This window comes from Charadrius vociferus, unplaced genomic scaffold (assembly GCF_000708025.1).
Source record: "Charadrius vociferus isolate BGI_N301 unplaced genomic scaffold, ASM70802v2 scaffold3, whole genome shotgun sequence".
NCBI classification, from domain to species: domain Eukaryota; kingdom Metazoa; phylum Chordata; class Aves; order Charadriiformes; family Charadriidae; genus Charadrius; species Charadrius vociferus.
This window is the reverse complement of record NW_009647748.1, coordinates 398,063-416,514: the sequence shown is the minus strand read 5'-3', so window position 1 is coordinate 416,514 and position 18,452 is coordinate 398,063. Positions and strand designations below refer to the sequence as shown.

The window sequence follows — 18,452 nt, the reverse complement described above, 5'->3', positions numbered from 1 at the left end:
GCAGATTCTAAAATATTTATGGTAAAGATACAGACCATGTTATAGTGATTTAATTCCTCATTACAACAAGAAATCCCTTTAGGTTAGCCTGTGGTTCGAAGAAGTTGGTAGGAATGAGGTTAAAGGATTGCTCCAAAGTGTCTGGCTTTTGCTCCTAGCATGCAAATCCTCATCTAAAAGTTCTGAAAGAGCAGGGGATGTAACACAGGTCTCCAAATCAAAGTTCATTCTGCTTATGCAGAATTGGCACTTGCCCCCCTTCACCAGTAGAAGTGATGGGACTAGAAGTCCTGGCACTGGGCAAAGGAAATGTTCCCTTCTAGTCTGAAGACAACGGTGGACCTGTTGGCAGTGTCCTGTCGGGCAGTGTGGCTGCTTTCAAACAGTGAAGGAAGCTTGGTGGAGGCAGGAAGCAGTGAAACTGGTTTTTTTCACCCATCCTTTTAAAAAGATGAAAGGCAACGTATCTGTAGAAAAATACTAGTGCAGAATAAGGAAATATATGCATAGTGGAAAGTCTTCAGCAAGCATTTGTGCAAGAAGAACTACCTTTGCATTTTTTTTCTGGTCAGGTGCCAGACGTTGGGGAAGGCCACTTATGTCACTTGGCCTTTCTGCTGCCAGTGGGACATCTTGGTTTGTTGTCAAATGGAGAGGCACTAAGTTAGGAGTTACTTCTCTCAGCCCGAAAAAGACCAAGCTCTTTAGTGAGTGAGAGTTAGCGTGGAAGATGTAAGATGCACTCCCTAACAGCTTTGAAAGTGTTTTCTTAATAGACTAAGGAGAGCTTAAGGAGGAATCAGCTGGAGACCCTCTTCGAAGCCATGTGTCTGCAGCTAGATGACAAAAAAGGAGAGGTCCTGAAAGTTCTCAGTCACAATGAGGAGCAACAGCTTTCTCGGATTCAGACGCAGATACAAAACCACAGAGAGAAAAAGGATGCAGCCAGCTGTGATGTACAGAAGCTAAAGGCTCTGAGAGATCAGAAAGACCTGCTCCTTTTCACCAAGGTACTCAACAGCTTCTCCTTTCCCAGAGATCCTCAGCTCTTGGGCTGGCCTTTGCCTGCGCTATGTTAATTCTGCTTTCAAAATGTCTTTTACAGGCTTTTGCAGCGATTCCAGCCAGGTAAACTCTTCCTGAGGTGGTCTACCATTGCATTTCATGTTGCTTCAGGTGACTGGTAGTCCAGCAGTGAGTGTTGCTTGCCCAGCCTGCCCGCGCTGCGGGCCCACAGCTCCCGGGGCTCACCCTGGCTGCCCCTCGGGCACGCTGCGGCATGCTCTGAGCCTGGCTTCGGCGAGGACCTGGAGAAGCCCCAGAATAGTAACAGAGGTCATGTGTGACTCTTCATAGACAATGTGGCTTATTTTCCTGTCCCCTGCCCTGAGGGCAATTCCTGAATATTTAGGTCCCTGGGTGGGCAGTGGGGAATGCAGTCGTTGGCTCAGGGATGGTTTTCTGATTACTTGCTGCTTTTCTGATGTCTTTCTGTATGTTTTAGGGAGCACATACCAGTTCCTAACAAAGCCGCTGTAATACTGCCAACGCCACCCATTATTTTGGACAAAATAACAAGAGACACTACTCTAAGGCTTTTCCGGCAATTCCTCTCTGACATGCAGGCCTTATTTAAAGCACCACCTGGTAAGTGATCATTTCACTACACGACAAGCAAGATGGAGAAGCTAACAAAACATATTTAAGAAAGGATTGTAATAAGACACCAAGTACACCAAGTACCTCTAGAAGAACTGATCACTAACATTGTATGATTATTTTCACATATGTGTACGTAAAAGGGTGCTTGTCCTGGGCTTCTGCACTCTGGGACATGCCTGTTAAAATAGGCTCTGGGTTAAAGAGGTTTGGATGTCCTGGGAATTTTCTAGGAGGCTTAAGAGAAGAGAATAGCAACACCTTTTCTGTCTGTAGCATCACTTTGATTCAAAGCACAGGTAAAGTTGAGAACTTATCCCAGCAGTGGCAGGTGGAGTTTGCCTTAGGATGTCAGTAATCTACTCTTTCTAAGTAAATAATTCTACTCTTTACAGAAGAGCGGAGATATTTTGTAAGATCAGCCTACAGTCCAGGTGCTGTGCACGGTGGGATGCTTGTCCAACTGAACTGAAAAAATTAGGGTTCCATTGTTATTGTTGTCTTGATAGCACTCGAGCCCTTGCTGACAGTGAGCCTAGGATCAAGATGGAGAGACAGCTGGGGCAGGAAGGCTCCATCCACAGTGCGTGCGACGTGCGTACCGATTTGGCCACCATCCATACAGCCTTGGGTACACTAAGAAGCACACCATGCTCACGGCCCCTCCTGAGCTCAGTCTCTGTAGGCATACTGCAGACCTCTTCTGGCTAGAAAGCCTCAGATGCATGTTTTCCTAATTGTCTATGCCGTCTGAGCAATTTTGGTTACTTGGCCAAGTCACTGCCAGTGTTTCAGTTTCCTGAAGGAGTAACTTCCAGAGCAGAAAATGCCACAATATTGAAATGCATTACCTGCCCGAGAAGGTTTGACTAAAAACATTCTGCGAATTCCCGAGTGTAGAATTATCTTCTTGTGAATGGCTATGCTAAGAAATTCCAAGAGTTCTAGAAAATGACTTTGATCCTAAGCAAAGAAGCCTTTATAAAATGGCTGTGCTACTCTTCCCGCATTTCTTGTCCATGGATGTTAAATCTGGGAAGTTTTTAAAAATGCCTAGTGGAGCTCTGCAGGACAACAATGATAAACTAAAATCTAAGAGTTGCTGTAGTTGGAAACAAAAGGAAAAAGACACTTTAAGATTGTGAAAGATCAGCATTTCTTGAGATGTGATATCAACCCCCTTTAGAGTTACATAGGAGAAGCTAAGAGGTGCAGAAGATGTTTCAGTTAACGTATGCTTTTAATGACTTGGGTGGGTTGGACTTGACTTGGATGACTTGGATTGACTTGGATGACTTGGATTGGGAAATCTAGCTTTCATCAGCATTGGGGATGCAATTATCTGTTAATCATAATGTGTTTGTTTTTTGGTTTTTTTTCTATAGTTCATGAACATCTGACTGTTCCAGTGCATGGTTTTATTCAGAATAACAAGGTAGTGTCTGCACCCCAACCTTCCCAATCTAGGAAAACAAATTCCAGAAGCACCAGTGCCTCCGAACACCACTATCCACAGCCATGCACTGGGTTCAGTTTTGGGCTACAAAATGTCGAAAGCATCAGTACCATCCGATGCAACTCTGCACAGCCACTGAGTCTTTTCGGTACTGCGACACTAAATTTCCAAAGCACCAGTGCAGAGCGCACACACAAGCAGAGTGAGCAGAGTGAGCAGAGCTTCTCAGAGGGCTGTCACTTCTGGGAGGTGGACACCAGCAATGCAAGATGCTGGCAGCTTGGAATCATTCGTGACGAATTTAAGTGCTACCTGGAAAAGTCTTGTGATTACCTCTGTGTGTTCCTAGCTGAAACAGAGATCACAAGAAAGGAGTCTCCTACAGCCCTCACAGTGGTCAGGGTAGAGCTCGATTGCAGAAGAAATACACTGTCATTTTATGATGCATCTGTCAAGGATGGAGATCCTGCTGAGAGCTTCAGGCTTATAGAGACAGTGAGCATCCCTTCGAACTATCCTGTCCGTGCTACTTTTGGCGTGTCTGACGGCTCTTTGAAGCTCCTGTAGTGATGTGGAGACAAGGTGCTGTTTAGTATTTCCAGGCACAGGTATTGGGACTGCTATTGCGTGGAGGCTGTGCTAAGCTGGCATATTAGAAATTGGATTTTGGGCTGCTGTGACAGCTCATCAGCATGAGGGCAAGGTGTCTGTGGGGTGTATCACAGTGCCCTGCCGCTTACTGCAAGGGCTCCAATCTCATTTGTTCTGTTAATCACACTGGAAATACCATTAAGTTGCGCTTTTTTGCTCGGCTGTATCAAATGCTGTGTTGGCTGCATGTTATTAAAGTAATTTAGATTGCAAAACTCAATGGCAGTTTAGTTTATAAAAATGCTGACGGCACATGAGCTGCTACAGAACTAAGCAGCAGCAACGCTGACCTTTGCTCTAAGGCATCGTTTTTTTACCTCTGCTCATCCTGCACAACATAAGCCATCCATTGCGGAAGCCAAGCTGGCCTGGGAGGAGAGTAGAGACTAGGCGGTAAGACACCTGGTTTCCCTCGCTCTCTGCTGCTGTCGTCCCTTGCGAGCCTGCTGATCACTTACCTACTTCCAGCCCCGATTTTAATTTTCTCCTCACCTATGCAAAAATCTCACAGCAAAGGGAGTAAAACAGAGGAAAGCTCCCGTGCCTTTAGTCTCTGCCATAATGGGGCCTGGATTAGTTTGTTCTTATGATTGCCCAAAGACCTTGGAGAGGAAGAGATGATATTCCTGCCTTCTGCCTGTGGTTCTGCTACCGTCAGACAGAGACAGCGTGTCTGCACGAAGAAGTCCAGGCAGGAGCTCTCTGCCCCAGCAGGGACAGTGAAGGACCTCGATGGACACTACAGTTTTCCATATGCTAAAAGAAATCCTTGTTCAGTCATAGAAGAAAGTGGCTGTGTTTTGTCTTTTGCCTTTTATACACCAAAATGATATGGGAAACCACACAGGTAGAGGTGGATCTCCTAACTGCACCTGCGGTGGTTGCTGCTCTGCCTGGTCTCGGGGGACAAAAGGAAGTAAGCAAGGCTCGTGGCACAGTACAGGGATATTCCTATCCTAGAGTGCCTTTCCGGGAGCCTTTACCAGCCCCCGTTTCCCTGTCAGCTGGCTGCAGGTAGGAGACCAGCCTCAACAAGTCCCAGTAAAACTTTCCCCTGTGTTTTCCCTATTTTACCCTCAGGGACGCATCTGTAACTGTTGTGGAGAAGAACCAGGCAAAGCAGAGGGAACTCCTGGCTTACCACAGCCAGGCTCGTACTCTTCTCATCCAGGGTTTATCTTTAATTTTCTGCCTCTGGTGTGGGTTGGAGGATTTTTCTGGGAGGGCAGAGAGCTGTAGGTGAAACATCCACCTCGTGCCCTCCCCAGCACCCCCTGTTCCCACCCGCCTGCTGGGGGCTCACACACAGAGCGATGCTGCCTGAGACAGAGGGCAAATGTCTAAAGTGGCTGCCATCTGTCACAGCTGACAAGAGCTGTTTGCAGGGATGGGGAGCGTGTCTCTGCTGTCCTGCCAGAGGGCGGAGAGGAGGGACTTGCAGCCTCTGGGCTGGATCTCCAGCCGGGGCACAATGCCAACGACGTCCTTTCAGTTTCGTTTCTCGCAAACTGGCTAACGTGCCGTTCCTGCAGCCATGGCAAAAGCTAAGGAAGAATTTGGAGGGGGTGCCAGCCTGGAGGATGAACTCAGCTGTCCCATCTGCCTGTGCCTGTACAGGGACCCGGTGTCGCTGAGCTGCGGTCACAGCTTCTGCAAGCAGTGCATCCAGAAGGCACTCGGTGCCCAGCAGCAATCCAAGGCCCCTTACTCCTGCCCCATGTGCAAGCTCCAGCTGGGGCCCATCCTGGAGCTGCAGAAGAATTTCCAGCTGTGCAGTATCGTGGAGGTATTCCTGGCCACCTCTTCAAAACAACAACAGAGCAAAGGCTCTGCAGAGAGGAAGAAGGAGGCGGTTCCCTGTGACTTCTGCCTGGATTGGCCCCAGCCAGCGGTGAAAACCTGCCTGATCTGCGATGCGTCTTTTTGCCAGGCGCATCTGAACAAACACAACGCCAAGGCTTCCCAGCAGGACCACATCCTGGTGGAGGTGGGCGCCGGCAGTGCGGTGGAGGACAGGAGGTGCCCGGAGCACGGCAGGCTGCTGGAGTGCTACTGCCAGGACGAGGGGCAGTACGTCTGCATGCTCTGCTCCGTTGCGGGCTGCCACAAGGGCCACAGCATCGTCACCCTGAAGGAGGGACATGACAAACAGCTGGTAAGGGGCTCTCCTCTCTCCGTGGCCCCTGCAGGGTTTGCTCCAAACTCCTGACCTGTAGGAAGAGCAGAGACCTCAGGAGGTCCCCTTAACAGGGGAGACCTTATCGCTCTCTACAACTACCTGAAGGGAGGCTGTAGCCAGGTGAAAGTCAGTCTCTTCTCCGAAGCAACAAGCGATAGGACAAGAGGAAATGGCCTCAAGTTATGCCAGGGGAGGTTTAGATTGGATATTAGGAAAAATTTCTTCACCAAAATGGTTATCAAACATTGGAACGGGCTGCACAGGGAAGTGGTGGAGCTGCCATCCCTGGAGGTATTCAAAAGACGGGCAGACGTGGTGCTGAGGGACGTGGTTTAGTGGTGATTTCGGCAGTGTCAGGTTGATGCTTGTGCTCGGTCTTAAAGGTCCTTTCCAACCTAGACGATTCTATGGTTCTGTGCTGCCGGAGGGGCCGTGAGGCCTTCACCGGGGACGGGGGGCTGAGTGCAGGCAGGCTGCAGCTCGGGGGACTTCATGTCCGCCCCGGCGAGGACTGGTGCACTGTGCTGGAATTTGCTTTTCATTTCCTCCTGTGTGTTGCCCAAGCAGCCTGGCAGGCTGAGCAGGGAGGGGAGCGGAGAGAGGCCTCTGGGGCTGAGCGGGACAAGGGTGGGTCGGTCCCGCTCTGCGTGTCGCCGTGCGGAGGAGTGAGCCCATGCCACCGACCTGCGTGCCCATGGCCCTCCTGTGCAGCCCCGGGCAACTCCAGCTGCCACTCACCAGCATGTTCCTGGCCAGGATTAAGAAGTATTCCTGCAGGGATTAAAAAGTCTCTTCCTCCACAGAGCCTCCGGACGCTGCTACTGCTGAACTTTGGGTTGGGAAACAGGTTTTCCCACCTGAGGCCCTTCCCTCTGGCTCCCTCCTCCCTCTGCCCTAAGGTTTGTGAGCCAGCGTCCCAATGGGCGCAGAGACGCGGGGCCTCCACGTCCCTGCTTTTGGGTCCAGCTGCTGTCCTTGAAATGCTCCAGAACCAGCTGAGACTGAGTGGGTAAAATGCTTTTGCTATGCCCGCTTGCTGCCTTGCCTTTGAAATTTCTGGGCTCAATTCAGAGCCCGAGCAGAACACCCTGCGGCAAGCCCATGCGTGGGCAGACAACGTCTCGCTCACTCTGGACCTCAGGACAGGTCACAGCCTCCTCAGGAGTTAGCAGGAAGTGTCTTTTTGCAGCTATACGTATCACAAAACTAACTTTCTCTCCCAAGTTACCTATAAAAAATTCAGGGCTGCCAAACAGAAGTGGGCTGTGTAGGACAGGAGCCATTTCCTTCACCCCTGGAGCTGGTGAAGGAGCTGGGGAGGACACTGCCCTATCTATGGGGAAGCCATCTCCATAGGTAAATTGAGATCTCAGCTGCATATTCCTCTTGGTTTTGGTTTGGTTTTTTTTAAACTCCTCAATATAGCCAGGAATGCAGCTCTCCAGGAGGAATTATAAAAGGGTTTTGGTGCAAGGAACCTCAGTCAAATTTGATTATTTGTCTTGTAATTTTTCAAAAATGAAAGCTTTGCAGCTGTGACAAATATCTCATGGAAAACCTAAGCTTTCTGGCATCATTTTTATTAAAGAAACAGAAATCTGGCAGCTGTGCCTGTTGTGGCCATTCATGGGTGCTCGAGGTGTGCAAACACTGCTGGAGGCAGCCAGGAGCAACCAGAACCATTCAGAGACTGTCTAATCCCTGAAGAACGAGGTTTAATGTCCCCTCTGAAATGTGTTACTGTGCAGTATAGCAGCACTCAATGATCGTGGTATCTGTTAAAATAAACAGCTGGGTGAGTAAGTACCACTGTTTCCCTGATCTTCGGAAAAGATGGTTGCTTATTACCTTATCCTCAGATCCCACAGCTGCTGACAGATGGGAAAACTAAGGATTTGGATCACATTAGGTACACGTGAAGATTCTGGCAGGAGCAGAGCTTTAACCGATAAAGTGAGATTTATTCATTTAAAGTGAAATTTACTTATTCAAAGGGAAAGTTGTTTATTAACCTACCACATACAAAGTTACCCATATATAAAAATTAAACATTGACTTGAAAGATTGCATCTCTTTTCCGTTATGCCCTATCTTTATGAGGAGGCAAGTGAATGCAGTTTATTATAGGACTCACTGGTGAAAGCAGATAGGTAGAAGGCACCCGTGCCATTTCACCAGCTCCACAAACTGCCAGTCTGGTTTAAAGCTACCCGTGCTGCTTCCCTGCTCTCGCGTTCAATGTCGTCTTTCCTTCTGCTAGAGTGAACTCTCGGACATGGTGGCGTGGCTGCAGGAACGTAAAAATGCTTTAGCTACCGCCCTAGAAGAGCTTCAGAAAAGCGAGAATCAGCTCAAGGTTGGTACCCAGATCATTGCTAATTCAGAGCAGCTTTCCTCCACAATTTCCCCAGAAATAAGTGATGGCAATTATACTTTTGGAAGCAGATGAATAGAAAGAGATATATTCCAAAGTAGGGAAAATACTGGCATAAGAAACTGCCAGAAGCCAAAGCCTTCTCATAGCCTCCCAGCATAGCTCCATAAGGAGGAACTGGCTGGGAGATTCCATCATTTATGGTGGTTACGCAGAGCAGGTTGCAGGACCGGCAGACCACAGATTGTACATATCATTATGTATTTTTAAAGTTTTCTATCTGTTAAATAAAAGAAAAACAAATTGAATCTACATTTGGGATTTTCAGTATGTACTGATAACAGTTCTCACATTGCTAGCTGAATTTTGTCTGATTTTGTAACTATCTCAAGATTAATTTTCATAACTCTCTGTTTAATCAGATATTCTAAGCAAATGCGTATTGTCCTCTTCCTTCTAAAGCCAGTGCAAAGGATAGATACAACCCTAATTAATAAACAGAGATACTAAGCTGAATTGTTGCGTTCCTGAGCCAGTGCCCCATTTTCTTATCTGTTCCTTTAGACCAATATGAAAACAGTGACTTCTCAGCTGCAAAAGCTGTTTGAAGAGATGAAGATAGAGGTGATTCAGAAAGAGAAGAAGATCCTGAATGACATTCAATCCAATGAGAAAAAGCAGCTGGCGGTCATTACCAAAGTGAAGAAGGAAATGGAACAGAGGAGAGATGAGGCTGCGCAGCATCTTCAGGCTTTGCAGAAGATGAGAGAGCAACAAGATATTTTCCTCTTCCTCAAAGTAAGCAGCGGTACTCTGCTTTTCCTCATTAACATGCCTGTTTCTCAGCCAGCTGCCCTTTCTGGAAATCACACTAACAATTTTTTTTCTCTTTCTTTTTTTTTATTTTATTTTTTTGGCAATTCTATTTGTAGGAATTTAAACTGGCCACGGACAGGTATGTTCCAGCTGAAAACACTTGCTTTCTTCTTTGAAAAAAGTATGGTGTTGATAATTGGGCTCAAACCCCACTGGCTGTGCCCCTCTCTCCCAGCACCCTATAGTGTAAAGCTGCTCCCTATTCCAGCCGAGCCAGAGGGCACCATATCCACACAATTAACAAGGATGGAGAGAGACCTGCCTGCCGTTCCAGTGGTCCCTTTAAGTTTCAGTTCCTTGGCAGCTACCTAGTTGCTGGATTCTGGTGAAAACCACTGGCTTTTATTACCACAAAGACATTTTTGTCAGAGATGAAGCCCATAGGGTTCAGTTTACCACAACACTCTCTTGGATGCGTGTTGGTGACGCTCCTGCATGTAAGTCCCAGTGAACAGCCTTTGGCTGCAGAGGTAACTGGCTCATTTCCCACCGGTTTTTGCTGCTTCTTGTGGACAAGCTTTATAGCTAGCCAGATTCATTATCCCTTCTCTTGCAAGTGATACGTTTAATTTATAACTTACCGCTTTCTAATTGACGCCTGGGTGTCAGCTGTAATTCAATGGTGCAAAACCACCAGCAAGTTACAGATCCACAGGAGATTTTGCTGCAGCACTAAGCTCCCCAGCGCATGATGGGCTAGCTCAAACACCTAGCTGGATTTTAAGATGTCATCTCTGCAACTTGTTCAAATTAAAGCTGAGTTTGAACTTGGATTGTAAGGATAACTTTGAATCACCGTGTACCTAGGGGCTGTGCTGGCAGCTGCACAGTCCATTACTCACAGCTGTGCCGCAAGTCAAAATCTAGCCTGTGGGATCAAAGTCATTTTCCAGAAGCCTGGACACCATTTAATATGTTTGGCATTTTCTTTCTATCACAACGGCAGTTGTGCTAGAACAGTGAGAGCTTGCCTGCAGCAGGTCAAAGCACTGTTTGCACAAGGGTATTAGCAAAATGCTTCCCCCTTTCTCATTTTCAGCATTTGAAAGTTCCCATCCAGGTTTGGTAAGCAAAAGGCATTGCCAAATAAATAACAATATATAACAATTCCAACTCCCTTAACCTTATCAGAGAGCTATTTACCCAATACTTCGTGTTGCCAAAGCACCCTCCTCTTTGTAGAGCCCTTCTGAATGGAGTTTGTTAACTTTTCTAATGCTAAATGGTTTTCCTTGGTGAAATGACCGCCTGCGCCCTAGGATTGTGAGTCAGAATTTCGGCGTCAGCAGGATGGACGTGGTGGTAGTGCAGCTGGATCAGGCCAGGATTGACCGTTACCGACGCCTGACGTTGGACTTCGTGGGTCGCCTGGACTCGCTGCAGAAAGGCGTGCAGAGTGAGTGACCTGCCCCGACCCACCGGCCACGCGCCACCGAGCCCGGCTGGAAAACAGCAAGCCATGGGGTTCAGCGAGCCGGGCTTAACAGCCACCAACACCAGCTCCTTTATCTGGGGTGTGTGCGTGGCCTTGAGGGGCTGATGAGGATTTGGATGGGAACTTGGGGGTGTTGGAGAGGGGAGGGCGAAGGGGGTAGAAAGACTGTTTCTGGGGTTAAGAAGGAAAAGGTCTGCTCCTCACCAGCATAAGGCCAGCTTCTCCTCTGTCCGATGTGGTTTCCTGCTCCCACCTACCTCCTGAGTCTTAGAGTGCTCAATCGTGCTTTCACAAAACGTCCTCTTCGTTTGCCCACCCCCATCCCCACCTAGTTTATCCCTGACCATGAGATCCAGGGGCACAGTACCAAGTCCCAAACTTGAATGCATTGCCAGATTTGTAAAACATTCTTCTCCATCTTTCTTAGGTGAACTCACGAACCAAATTAAGTGGAACAGGTAAATCCATGTCTTTACTTACAAAATGTTCTCTGCGAATTTCTCCAACGGTTGTTCATTTAAGGACCCTGAGCTTCTCTGCTTCGGTCTCAAGGAGAGCCAAGCAGAATCTAGAAGCCTGTCCTTCATCTCCAAGTAGGGGGTCAGATCTATTCACGTCTCTTACTTTGTTATTAGCAAGATGTGATTGGTGTTTTACAAGGCACTAACATTTGTCACTGTTTCTTTACAGTGAAGCTTCAGATACTGGTAACTCTTCAAACTGTAAGTGTTCAAAAATACTCGTTATTCCTCAGGACTCTGGCCTGGGGCTGTGAGTCTCGCAGAGAAAATCTCTCAGCTAAAAATGTGAACAGCATTTTGTTGCATGCATCTCCTCTCCTTGCCAGAGGTGAGACCAGCAGGAGCACAGCCTCAGAGCACAGTTCTCAAAATCTGCAGTGGGCAGAAATCTCTGAGAGCTCACCAAGGCAATCATTTATCTGCAGCCTGAGGGAGAGACTGGGTTTGCTTCAGTACTCGGTAAAAGGCTGAGACTGCTCCGAGGAAAGACTGCGGAGGGGTTCCCATCAACTGAGCAGGAGCTGGGGCAAACCCAGCGCCCAAAAGGATGCCCAGACAAGTCCAGATGCTGCAGGAGATATTAAATCTGTAAAGAGTATTTCTCTTCAGATAGCGCTAGTCCAATGCTCAAAAAGATTTCTGCTGGGTACAGTGGTGCATCTTTTCTACAAGCTTTTTTGAAGAAAACTTATTTAGAAGTTATTTGGAAGATTTTTTTTTTAGATTTCTTAATTGCTGCAACTAAAGTTTAGTTTGCAAATAAGTTTTTCTTAATTCATAACTTCAAAGTAAAATCCTACTTTCTTCACTGCTTTTTAATTTTTGGAGGGGAAAAACACTCTCTTCTAACAAGCATTTCTTAGGGACAGGTTAATGGTAAAATTTTACTTTGGAAAGGATCTGTTTGAGAACAGCTGTTCAGCTGAGGGGGCTGAGGACAAGGTACTCTTGCCCTAAATGCGAACATATGTTTTACCAGACACATTTGAAGAAAAAAAAAAAAAAAAAGAAAAAAAATCTTGTTTTCTTTTTTTTCAATAATTCATGTAGCTGATAATGGAGGGAGAGCATGAGAGGCATGAGGTGCAGGTAAGCAATGAAATGGAGTTTTAATTACACAGCACAGCTCAACAACACAAACAGTTGTTTTCATTTAACATACTGCCAGCCTCAAATCTAGAGGTATATTTTTAAATCGGTGTACGTGGCCATTTATTTGTCTTGTGGGCTCTCTTCTACAGACATTAATGTCTGTGTTCTATACAGAACCAGACAGTTGCTCAAAACAGGGGAGGGAGAAGAAATATTTTTTTTCTGATGCAGCACAAAGCTGTACTTGGAAGCAACTTGTCAAATATGTTACTAGCATAGCAATAAAATGTTACTTTATTGTTACAGTAAGTGAAGCTTTTCCATCTTGTGTCTTCCTACAGCACAAAAGTAACTGAAAGGATCAAGTGACTGATGTGAACAAAGAGTATTATGGCCCACGTATGCCCAGAACTAAGGGAGAGATGAGAAGTCAGAACTGAGATGCAAAGGAAGAGTTAAATATTGTCAAAAAAATCCTCTAATAATAGGGCCCTGCCAAGCGTCTTGACCTCCCCTGCATACCTGCTATTAAAAGCAATTCTGTAGCATATGCAAATTTAGAAAGGAAGTGCTAAGAATTAACATGAGCATAAGAATATCTCCAAGTGCTGCTGGCTTCCAGGCTGTGGACTATATCATCTCATGGTACTAATGATACTTGCGTACTATTAATTGTGGTGATTATGTTGTCATTATGGGGTTGGATAACGAAATAAATGGCTATAGATACAGATAAGCAAGGCTGGCTGATTTCATGCCATCACCAGGAATTAATTGTTGAGAGTATTGTTTGTGGATGGCTCCAGCAGAAAGCTGTTCAGGACCATGCCACAGATTTGGATTATCACATTGAACACAAGCGATCTTTGTAGCAAAGAACTCATTATCTTTGTATGAAACCAGCTTAGTCAACCTCAAAGCCACATTTTAACACTTCTCCTAGAGAGCACCCAAAGAGCCGTGCAAAACGCCACAGTCAGCAGCCTACGAAGATGCTTTACTGGCCACATCTCCACGTGTACAGATGATCTTTTCTGCTCAAGCATGTGCTGTGCTTTCCAGATGTAGCTCTCATTGCATGTGCCAACTCCACAAAGGGTTTTCATGGACACTGCCAGGCAGACGGGCTCGCTCTCTGTCGCTGTAGGCTGCTCTGTGCCTAGCTGCCGTTCAGATCCAAAACATAGGTTCAAAACCTGGGTGTTTCTTCTCCGAATGGTAAAAATATTCTACTGCAAACCAGGGTTTCCAGCATAAACATTTTTGAGAAATAAAGGCTAAAGTTCTGGGTGCTTCTATATAAATTAGGATTCATGGCTCCAACTCTATTCTGTCACTTGTGATAATCAACATGTACCTAATGGAAGGGATTAAAAACAATAAACTCAGCAAAATCCATCTCAGATTTAGAGCAATGTCTCCCTTCATGGTTTAAATGGACTCGCCAAGCTGTAATGGATCCGCAGCCTTTGCTCTGCTGCACACATCAATTGTCAGCATAACAGAAAGTGCGTGGCCAAATTTTGGGAGCTCAGCTGTAGCTCAAGGTGACTTTGCAAATATTCCCTACTGCTCGAAGCCAGTGAGACACAAAGGACAGCTGCTCTCAACCACTCAAATGAGGCAAAAGAAATGAGCCTGTTCTTCAGCACTTTTATTACCTGGGCTTCTGTGTGGCTGCCAGGTAGTTACTGCTTTCACCCCAGGTGAAGGAGCTGCGACCAGCCAATGCGGTTCAGTGCTGCTGCTGCAGACAGCGAGTTACTGCACTGCTGGAAATCTCTACAGAGGGCCAGAGATTTACTCAAGCATGGTGTTTTAAGTAACTCCCTACCCCCATCTCGCAGCGCATCCTGCGCTGGCTACACTTAGGTAACGTCAGCACCTCTGTAGCCCCTTCTGAAATACCAGTCCAGCATTTCCTCAGTGGAACCTGCCTGAAAAACACATATTCCCATGCCTCCAGCCCCCAGGCTGTGGTGGGAGAACTGGAGCACCACTCTGCCCCTCGCTAGCAGATGGAGGGGGCACCTGGCAGCAGGGGGCTGAGCAATTCTGCATATATAGCTAACCCCCTGCCTGCAAGCAAGTCTCATTTTTTTAAACACCGTTTCTGACAGTCTTGGAGAAGCCATAAGGATATTTTCTTTCCCCAGGGAGGATGTGGTACTGACTTCACCTTTCCTCCAACCCGGCCGCCGGTTCCCTGCCTCTCTGAGCCCCTGGCAGAAATGTGTGTGACCCGTTTAGAGAAGTGTCCCCCCAGAAACCTTCACCGCAGATGACCATCCAGTTCTCACGAACAGCGTCACAGTCACAAGAGGCTTTCAGAAGGGCTGGGAGCAGTCGAGAAGCGAGTGCGTCTGCAGCAGGTTGGGTAAAGGCCGTTCGTGCTTTAAGGAAGAGCTCTGCAGCCCTCACGAGACAGTTGTAACGCTGCCTTGGAAGCGTCAATCACAGATAATGCAGTATCGCACTAAGATTAAAGTACCTAGTATAACTAAAATCCAGGACCAATGGGACTTACCGACCAAACTGAAGACTAATTTTCTGGATGGAACTTGCCTAGCATCTAATTTGGAGGGAAAAGTGCATGTAGCTCTTCACCACTAGGCTTATCGGACTCGAATTTGTGGCTGATGTAAATACTTGCCAAATGGAGCAGAAGAAGGTGACTCTATTGTAAGCGAAATTAATGTGATTCAGGAGATAGGAATTTGATAATTGCTGCTCTACGGCAAAAGCAAAGGATTTAATTTCAAGTAGATTGGAAAAAAATACATTTTTTAATATTGCTGCAGGTTCACGAAGCTTTTGGATGAAAATTAGTATCTAGGATGGTGGATTTTCTGAGTTAGATACTAAGCTGATGGTGCAGTTTATTCCCCCCATACATTTGCCTGCTATCATATTAGCAAAGAGAGACTCCTCTGAATTTGAGACTTGTCGTATTTTTAATATCTGATGCATTAGCCTTGAAGAAGCAAAGAGAGGGGAAGGGCTAGGGAAAAATAGTGTAAGAAATACACTGGAGTCCAGCAATTATTTAACTAAGCCTTCTAGCCCACAACAACACTGAAAATATTAGCACATAATTAGTTTTGGAGCTAGGAGACAATATTGGACCATGGCATACACTGAGAGTGTAGCAATTCTGCACAGATACTTGTACAGAACGCTCTTTCTTGATAACAATATAATTGTGAGATACGTAGTCCTGAGATACAGACAGAGCTTATTTCTTTTTGATATCTTTATGGCTTAAGTATCTTGATTACCTAAGGACTCTGATTCATTGCATCTTTCATTATTTATGATGCTCTTTTCCCTCCACCCACTTCATTTTTACTTGGCATTTTTCTCATCCTTGATGGAAACCTTTAGAGAGGAGGAGAGCGAAGAAGCTGATTTTATGCCTGTTTTTTTGCTTTTGCCAAGCATTGCATGATGTGGCTGAATATATAATCAAATGCATAATTAAAATGCATTTCAAAAGCTAGGACAGGATTCTCTCTGTTACTTAGCCTGATGGACTTTCTAAGTAAGTCAGACATGCTATATCTAGACCTTTATGTGTATGGCACCAGGGCCTTCTAGGACCAGCAGGCTGGACACCAAAGCCCAGGGGTACCGCTTTGGTTTTGCACACAGGAAACCATGGGAGGTCTTGAGGAAGGTTGTCCTAAGGCCCCCGATTGCTGCCCCCAAAGGCTCAAGTTGACGAATCTCAGGGTAGCTTAACGTTACTTCTGTTCTGTCCTGTCGCTATTTTCCTTTACGCCGTTAGCATCTGTCTGGGTGGTCAGACAAGCTGCCCGCATGGGGAGGCAGGTTCCTACGAGCTCGGATATGCAGATAGATCTCGCCCTCTGGGCAGCAAGCCAGGCAGTTCCAAACTTCTCCATCTCTAAACTTCATGCAACATTTTGCAAATGCAGGCCAGAATCTCAGCCGATGGCAAGTTGCACAGGGAAAGCAGGACAAGGAGAGAAAATAACACATTTTTAGATGTTTTCACCATAGCCCACCTGTCGTGCCACGGAGCTGTACAGCCAGCGAGACTGAGGCAGTGGGCAGGGAGGAAGCCAGAGGACACATCCGAGAGCAGAAGGCTCCTTATACAAGGCTGGGACCCAGGTGACATAAACCAGCCAAGAGCCAGGGGAAATCAGAGGGTGCCTTTATCTGCCGAGTGATAAAGCAGAGCTGGGAGCATGGAGAGGACCAGGGAGAATCAGGGAGAGCCATTGCCCAGTGGTTTTATTCACAGAGCAGAGAGGGACAATAAGACCATCCCATGCAGCCTGTAGAGCTCTTTGCTGGGGAGGACCAGGGCGCAGCAGGGCTGTTCGAGAGCTGCCGGGCAAGAGGGAAGGCGGGAGGGCTACCCTGGCTGCGGAGTGTGGGGCTGCCCAGGAGAATCTGCCTGGTGGAACAAAAAGGAGCGTTTTTCCAAGATTATTTTGTAGTCTGAGAACCCGATCTCTGGAGATTTGATATCATAAAGACGATGGGGCAACCTGGACAACGGGAGGCAGCAGGTCTGATGGGCAGAGTGAGGCAGGCAGATGGCACAGGCTGGCGTTTGTGTGTCAGCAAGCCCAGCTCACCGTTCCTTGCCAGGAGATTCTGGAGCGTGAGCAGCCCAGAGGCACATTTCTCCCAAGGCCAAAGGTTCCCTTAGCACAGAAATACATTAGCCATAAAACTTAATATACCTCGAGAAGAGGAAAGCAGTTGGAAGTTAAATGATTTACTTATCTTAAATATTTACTTGGCTTTTCCGCCCCCACTTTTTAGAAAATCAGTGTACAGTAAAAAGAAAAAAAATCCTAATAATGCAGTGATTCAGGAAAAAAAATAATGTTTGGGAATTTTTGTAATATCATGTCCATTTGCGCTCCAAGAAAATATTATTTCCATGTTTCTTCCATGAAGATATGATGTGTTTGACAATCCAAGTTGTTCCAGAGCCAATGCCTCGAGAACGACAATGAAAATGCTACAATGCCCCTTGCTCAGTTTTGTGGTTTCTTACTAGGTTTCTGCCGAGTGCCAACACAAAAGGCTCCTCTTGATGCTTTTGTCATAGATGTCACTCCTCACAAGGATTTGCTCTGATAGTCTTCGAGTCACCATATACTTCAAACTCAATTAAAACTCCTGCAGAAATCCCTAAAACGATTGGGAAGTCAGAGCTACTGATGCGTTTGATGGTGGATAGTCAGGGGAGAGGGAGGGAGCTCTTTTATTTCCTTTGCAACTTGCTGGTTCTAGTTACCATCACATCTAGTTAAACCCTTGTGGAGAGGGTGAATGTTTATTATTGGAAATATTTTGTATTTCTACAGCAAGATTTATACATTTGCCTAACAGCACAAGACATGACTGTGGATTCCACAGGCATGCAGATGGTCTCGCTTTCTCTGACCACGTACTGACGGGCTTTTTGGCAGCTCGAGGTTCCACCTGAAATGCAAATATTAGGCAATGTTCGATTTCAAAGAATGTCTGCTTCTTCTGTGCAAACGGTGAAGGTAAGGCAGACAGGGCTGGGTATGGCCCCTCCGACCTTGAACCTCCAGTCCAGAGACAAATAAAGAGTGCTGAATGAAAAAAGGGGATTTTTCAGTAACCACGTTGTCCAAGATCCTGTGTCCTTCCCCTCTGGAATTGCCTCCCAGACACATCTGGACAGCGCAACAAACACTGCAGGGATTTTAAACAGCAACACTGAGTGATTTTTTTTTTGTGAACACCAGTGGTACCCCAAAGCAAAATGAGGCCATTCTCTGTCAGAAATTGTTACGGTGTCCCTATCTGTGACAGCCGTGGAAAGTTTAAGGTCACTTTCCCTTAAGTTACCAGCATGTAATTAATCTTCCAACAGAAAAGCGTGAGTGCAACTTAATTAACAGAAACGCGGCTTCTTCACTAGAGTTCCTCTGGTTTGTTTTTCGTTTGAGAGTGGTTGTTTTTCTGGGGTAAGGAGTAGAACAAGTGAGTCACCCTCTGCCCCAGATTCTTCGGGCCGCTCATCATTCACAGCACACTTGGAATTAATTAGAAAGTAACAACCGAAGCCTTAGGGCGGGGGCGGCCCGGTAGGCCAGGCTAGGCCTTGCCCGCCTGGGGCGCCCCCAACGGCCTCCGGGGCGGCTCGGCTCGGCGCTCCCCTGGCGGGCTCCGCGCTGCGCCGAGGGGCGGCC

At 46.7% G+C, this 18,452-nt stretch overlaps 1 protein-coding gene across 1 annotated transcript; it reads left to right on the top strand.

Moving 5' to 3' along the window:
• The first annotated feature begins 5,300 nt into the window (after positions 1–5,300).
• Positions 5,301–10,599, top strand: LOC104283848 (E3 ubiquitin/ISG15 ligase TRIM25-like). Its single transcript, XM_009882079.1, has 5 exons — positions 5,301–5,921; positions 8,206–8,301; positions 8,884–9,117; positions 10,235–10,260; positions 10,455–10,599. The coding sequence occupies exons 1-5, from the start codon at positions 5,301–5,303 to the stop codon at positions 10,597–10,599; spliced, it is 1,122 nt and encodes a 373-aa protein (XP_009880381.1).
• Positions 10,600–18,452: the final 7,853 nt, after the last annotated feature.